The following is a 6,967-nucleotide window of genomic DNA, read 5'->3' as shown; positions in this document are numbered from 1 at the left end:
GAAATTGAGGTACGTGATGGTCTAGTTTCCCGTATGGGTTTCATATACTTGTTAAATTGCTTTATGATATGCATGTGTGTATATGAATAGGGAAACATACTAGATTATGCGTGAAATGATCACTTTACAGGCCTGTTTTTGTGATGAACTTGTTCTTGGTGATATAAAAATAGTAAATACTGAATGTATTTGTGATTGTGATATGCTTGGATCATGTGTCATGTTTCGACACATATTTAGATCGGGTGTCATATTCCGACACATATTTGAATCGGGTGTCACGTTCCGACACAAAATTGATTATTTGTAGGTCCCTTGAGAGGACCTTTGTTTGAAATTATAACAACTGGAAGATATTGAGTTGTGATATTGCTGAATGTTGTTGAACTTGATATTAGTTTACTTATTCTGTATATGTATATGCCTATTGTATTGAATTTACTTGTCTATCATCCGCTTACTAGCTAACTGCGTGATCCTACCAGTATATATTTATTTTTGTGTACTGATACTACTCTTGCTTTGCCTTTTGTTGAGTACAGGGCATATTCAGCTGATTGCGGAGAGACTTCGTCTAGAGAGTAATTGTGTTTTCGAGTTCAAGGGTGAGTTGTTCCTTAAGGCTGCCGTGAACTCTATTATTATTTCTAGTCCTTTTTCTTTTCCAGGACTTAGATATTCATACAATGGTTTAGTTGTTACTGGTTTTTATTTGGAGTTGTACTTCTGTTCTAGACTTGTTAGTTTTAGAGTTTTGGTACGATGACTTTTAGTTCCTAAGATGTGTTTACTTCCGCATATTTTGAGTTTATAACTAGTTAGTTTCTTAGTTTATGGAAACTCAGCATCTATCTTTGATTTAATCCCACTTTCGTATCTTTAAGCTTGTGTATACCTTGCGATTATTGTTGTTAGGCTGATTAGAATGATTCTCCCACTAGAGAGTTAGAGTGGATGCCGTTCATGACGGATTGGGATCGTGAAAGTTCCAAAGAAATAGCCCCTAGGTCAATTCGCAAGTATCGTTACTTGGAAAATTTCCTACAAATTCAACTAGAATTTTTTCTACACATAATTTTTTATCGAGTGCCAGGAGAATGACCTTTAAAAGTGATATCTTGAGATTATTTTCCCTAAATAACCCCTAGTTCATTTTTTTGCACTAGATGGAGCCAAAATAACTTGCGAATTTACCAAGGGAAATTATATCCGTAGATACATATTCTAAAATTTAGGAATTTGAGATTTTGGTATGAAAATCCTTAGGAAATATCTGCGAAAAAAACTCTACGTAAAATTTCCCAGGTAATTTATTCTTTTCTAGTTGTGTGGAGACTTGCCTCTAGAGTCATGTGTGATAAGAAGGTATCACCTAAACTTAAAGGAAGTTCTACAGAATTGTGGTTAGGCCGTCGTTGTTATATGGTGTGGAGTGTAGCCAGTCAAGAACTCTCATATTCAGAAGATGCATATTGTGGAGATGGGGATGTTGAGATGGATGTGTGAACATACTATAGTGATAAGATTAAGAACAAGGTTATTTGGGAGAAGGTGAGAGTGACCTCTATGGCAGGCAAGATGAAAGAAGCAAGACTGAGATGGTTTGGACATGTGTAGATGAGGTGATTAGACAGGATATTACGCAACTCCATATCACCGAGGACATGACCTTAGATAGAAAGGAGTGGAGGTCGCGTATTAGGGTAGAAGGCTAGTAAAGGTAGAAGGCTAGCAGGGGTAGAATTTTGTCTTGACCTGTGACGGTTTAGGGTTGGTCTTATGTCTAAGCGTGCCAGTATAGTTGTGTTGTTATTTCCCTTTGATTATCACTTTATTTTACTATTGGTACTATTCTTGTCTTGTAGAATTTGCATCGCTTCTCGGTTTAGCGGATATTGTTGTTCTCTCTTTGTTGGTACATATAATTTTGAGCCGAGGATCTTTCGAAAATAACTTATATATCTTCATGAGATAGTAGTAAGATCTGCGTACACTATACCCTTCTCAAACCCCACTTGTGGGATTTCACTAGACATGTTGTTGTTGTTGTAACCATAACTCAACTCCAACTCAGAAAGTCAGAAATAAAGTGATTTTTTTTATCTTGGTCAAATCCCTAGAAAAGAGAAAAAAAAAACTTTATGTATTATTCCCTTTGTTCAATAATAGTTGTCTATTATTAACTTGACGCATGGATTAAAAAATAGTAAATGATAAGGATAATTTTACCAAATCACCCTTAAATAAATACAAGTCATCTAAACATTGAAATATTAATAGTATTTAATAGCAAGGATAAAATAGACACATCATGATTAATTTTTCATTGATTTTATAAATCGAATAAGTATTGTTGAACATCTCAAAATAATATACTATCTTCGTTCCTATTTATATGTTGTTCTTACTAAAATTAGATGATACATAATATTTGTCATTTCACAAAATCAATACATAAATGACATTATTCTTCCTATTTTATTCTTGTGAGTTATTAGCCATGAAAATATGCATTTGACTAACATAAAAAAAACTAAATAAAAAATTCATGTCCATTGATCAAATTAATAAATCAAAATAAATTAATTCATGTTTATTGACTTAAAATATTAAATAAAGGTAAGATAATAAATTTATTTAGTGTTTTAATGCACATGAAATTTAAAATGATAACATATAAATAAAAATGGAGAAAGTAATAAATATATAAAGATGGATGAAAAAAATATAATAAAATATAGGATTGCGAGTACAGAAAGTGCAAGGTAGCTTAGCTAGCTAGTTTTGTTTCTTTGGAGGAAAAAGGAAAAATTACTAGAAAAAAATATCTTTTAATAAATAATTACTGATTTTAACGATATTTTTTATTTATTATTATTTATAGCAATATATAGCAATATTATAATATATCTATCATGTATTAAAAGTGAATTATACATGCAATATAAATGTATTATAAGTGTTTTAAAATATATTATACTTATTTGGTAAGAAATTGACACAATGTATTATAAGTGTATTAAAGTATGTGATAAATATATTATTCATGAATAAAATTTGTATTATATGAGTTTTATAAATTATTCTAGATAATATGTATTAAAATTGTATTATAAGTGTTCAGTGAAAAAAATATTATTGCTATAAATGGTAAATATTTTCTTAATATAGTACATTTATGTAAATTTTTCGAGGAAAAATGTAAACTAACATATACGTATCAATCAGCCTACTTATCATCAATTATCTACTTTCCCCGTCTAGATCTGCGGTGTCCAAATTTTGCAATAAACACATTTCGGATATGATATGTACGGTCAGAGGCGGGGAGATATTTGCTACTACATGAACCCAATATGAATAAATACCAAAACTATATTGCAATATTAATTTTTTTCTTTTCAAAATAATTGTCATAATTTTTTTTTTAGAGTTCAACAATATGATCATTAACCAACATTTTAATATATAATTTTTCATCATATTAATATCAGGAAATTAGTAATTTATATTCCCTCTATTCTATATTAACTGAATTTCTAAGGTACTACACACATATTAATAAAAGTATTTAAGGAAAAAATTTGAATCATATTTTTTTCTATTACCCTTTTATTTAATCAGTCTCATAAAAATGATTAAATGTGAAATCATAAATACAAATAGTTCCTTATTGGAGTATAACTTTGTAAGTGTATAGTTTAACTTTTAGAAAATTACAAAACCTCATCAATGGAAAGCGTAAACATGAAAAAGATTCAAACATTTCTCTTGAACTTTGAACAATTCAATTATTTTAAACAATGATAAAAGCTCTAGAAATTCAATTAATATAAAATAGAGGGAGTAGTATTTTTCTTATAATTATTAAATATTTAAATTTTAATTTTAAAATATCGAATTAATCTAATCTAGTTTAGCTTTGAAAATTCGTTATATTGACTCTTGAAAAGTGAATCTTTACAACAAGTTTGGAAACGAGAGAGTATAAAACTATTACTTCCTCCGTTTCGAATTATCTATCGTGGTTTCTGAAAATAATTATCTCAAATTATTATTATTTTAAAAAAGACATATTAAATTAATTATTTTTTCATTTTCTTCTCAATATTAATTGTTCTTGAAGATTACAAATACCTCCATAGAGAAAACATTTAATAAAGAGAGTTGCAAAGAAAATTGACAAACTCAATTTTGTCCGAGCACTTTATCTTTTTAAAGTAGCAATTACATGAATTTTGAGGAATCATGACTAGACTGTGGTATTGAGTTTCGTATATATCTAGGTTGCATGAGAATTCAGGTCACATATAGTTCAAGAGACACTCAATTTACGTGCAACTAAATTTCAAAAAAAAATCGATAGTATTGAATTATTGAGCTACCTAGTGATCGGAACAAGATTGGGGGATTTGGAAAAAGGTCAAGCTCCAATATCTATCCACTTAAATATATCCTGTATCAAAAATAAGGTCGTACATAGTTCGATTCAATTGATTGAAAATGATATTTTTTATGAAAGTAATTTTTGGCTTGAGATAAATGATCATCGACAATAAATTATATATTATGATATAAATAGAGATAAAATAATTAAAATTTCTTCATAATTTATATTTTATTAAAAATTTTGAAAAAAGAAAACATAACAATATTTTGAGATACATGTACTGATGTAGGAGTGTCGAGTGCCCACCAAAATATTATCCCTTCTTTGTTATCTATAAATGGAAAAATTAAAATCAAGGAAAGGAGGATAGTCCTTAATTAGCAAGGGCCGTCCAAAATATTTCGTAAGCTTGAAGACAACAAAGATAATTGTCAGGACTCGGGATTCAATGTTATGTGAGGTGTAAGTTTGTGACTTTTCGTTGTGAGTAGCAATATCTGAAAGTGAACTTTTCTGTGGGGAATTAATTAATGTACTGATTTTCTATGCAAACAAAAACACAGTGGTCACTCCACTCTAAAGATCTAAGTAGCTAGCTCATAGTAGATGTGAAGAGCCAATCAAATAATCAAGGAGAAGTACTATTTGACAGAACTCTTTTTGGCACGAATGACATAACTCTGTCGACATCTATGTCCTTTGGTCCAAAATCACACTCTTTGATAAGATTAGTAGTTATAAATTATAAGTTACCTGATCAAAGTTAGTTAAGATTAGTCAAAATTTGTTAGTTTGTTAGTTAGCAGCGTTATTGCAAGGTTAGTTGTTACTAATACTGTTAGAAAGTCGATCCGTGTGTATATATACATATATCACCTGTAAACAATTTAATTTAGTTTTCATTCTTCAATAAGATTCATTTTCGCACAAATCTTCTCTCTCAAGTAGTGTTTTCTCTCTTGAGCTCAACTTCCATTAATGGAGGAAATGAGCTCACCTTGCTAATTTTATCATGGTCTTAGAGCCTTGCTATTCCTGAGACTCATTCAGTAGCTCGAATTGCGAGTCTCACTCGATCAATTTTTTTTCTTTCCCCAAATTTTCTTTCTCAGACTACTAGGGTTCATATTCGTGAATTAGAGGAATTGTGAACTCGTGTGTTCTGTTGATTGTTTGTGATCATTTCTAGTGCAAGTTACGCCCGTTGTTATTCACTTTATTTTTCTTAAACTACATTTCAAATTTGGGAAATTGAAGGCAGGTTTTTGTTGTTGTGATCTGCAATTTTTCTGTCAAAGCTTTTCTCCTCAGTGTTGCACACTTCGTTTTCCTTAACCAGATCTTGCAGCTACATTTGTCAAATCTCCTTGAGATCATAGTCTAGTATTCATTCATGATTGACATTCAAGCCGACACCAACACCAACACAAACAACTTGAACACCACAACGGCAATAGCAGTCATGATGGACATCAATAATCCTCTCTATTTTCATCCTTCAGAAGGAGCAGACTCAACTCTGCTACCTGTAGTTTTTGATGGAATTGGATATAGGTCCTGGAGAGGAGTTGTTCTTTGAGCCTTATCAGTAAAGAGTAAAACAGGATTCATTAATGGAAAAATGGTGAGACTAGATACAGAGGATCCTAACTTCATGCAATGGAAAAGGTGTGATGATATGGTGACCTCTTGGATTCTGAATTCTCTCTCACCTGATCTGAGAGATAGCCTGCAATATGTCAACAATGTCAAAGAGCTTTGGGAAGAATTGGAGGATAGGTATGACCAAATAAATGGTTGCAAGTTGTATCAGCTCCAACAGGAGATAAATGATCTTGTGCAGGGTAACTTAGATGTTACTGGATATTATACAAAGATGAAGAAGTTGTGGAAAGAAATGAATACAATAGACATCAACTCTCAATGTACTTGTGTGCGCATAAATGGTGGAAAAAACAAGATGCGCAAGGTTGAGCAAGATAAAAGACTTATACACTTCTTGATAGGTTTGAATGAGATGTACACTGCTATAAGAGGCAACATCGTGATGATGAGTACATTGCCCAACATGGCACAGGCTTTTGCTATATTGTCACAAGAAGAAAAACAAAGATAAGTAAAGCCTCACAACCACACTGCCCTAGAATCTACTTCTCTAAGTGCATCTGCATCTCATAATGGTCAAGTCATTAAAATTAGTCATTTTGATCAACATGACTGCAAGTGAACTGGGCTTATGGATTTAAATTAACTATGACCCGAATGTCGCGTCCTAGACTGATGGCACTTACTCAATCTCTAAAGAGAATTCAGAAACTTTGGAAGAACCAGGATAGGAGAAAGAGAAGATCTCGACTAGGAGTCAGAGGGAATCTTTAGCAGATCTTTTCCCCCTCATAATGGCGTAGGATCAAAAGGCTTCAGAACCAACTACAATTCATACAAAAATGGTACAAGTAGTTCTGGTAATCCTAACAACAACACTATGATTAGAGGCAGCTCCAGTACTAGTAATTCTTACTCACAGAACAGGTCAAACTTGTTTTTGTGACTAATGTAAATGACTTGGACACACCA

The 6,967-nt window shown here is 31.6% G+C and overlaps 1 protein-coding gene across 1 annotated transcript; it reads left to right on the top strand.

Moving 5' to 3' along the window:
* Window positions 1–6,011: 6,011 nt before the first annotated feature.
* On the top strand, window positions 6,012–6,506 carry LOC129875628 (uncharacterized). The gene has a single exon (XM_055950919.1). It carries the CDS (start codon window positions 6,012–6,014, stop codon window positions 6,504–6,506), a length of 495 nt encoding a protein of 164 aa, XP_055806894.1.
* Window positions 6,507–6,967: the final 461 nt, after the last annotated feature.

The sequence above is a fragment of the Solanum dulcamara genome, chromosome 12, assembly GCF_947179165.1.
Source record: "Solanum dulcamara chromosome 12, daSolDulc1.2, whole genome shotgun sequence".
Lineage (NCBI taxonomy): Eukaryota > Viridiplantae > Streptophyta > Magnoliopsida > Solanales > Solanaceae > Solanum > Solanum dulcamara.
The sequence above is the reverse complement of the archived record's forward strand: the minus strand, read 5'-3'. Positions and strand labels throughout refer to the sequence as shown.

Bases quoted from the DNA above. Each gene is read 5' to 3' on its own strand.
- LOC129875628 (XM_055950919.1), top strand. From the start codon at position 6,012: ATGGTGAGACTAGATACAGAGGATCCTAACTTCATGCAATGGAAAAGG.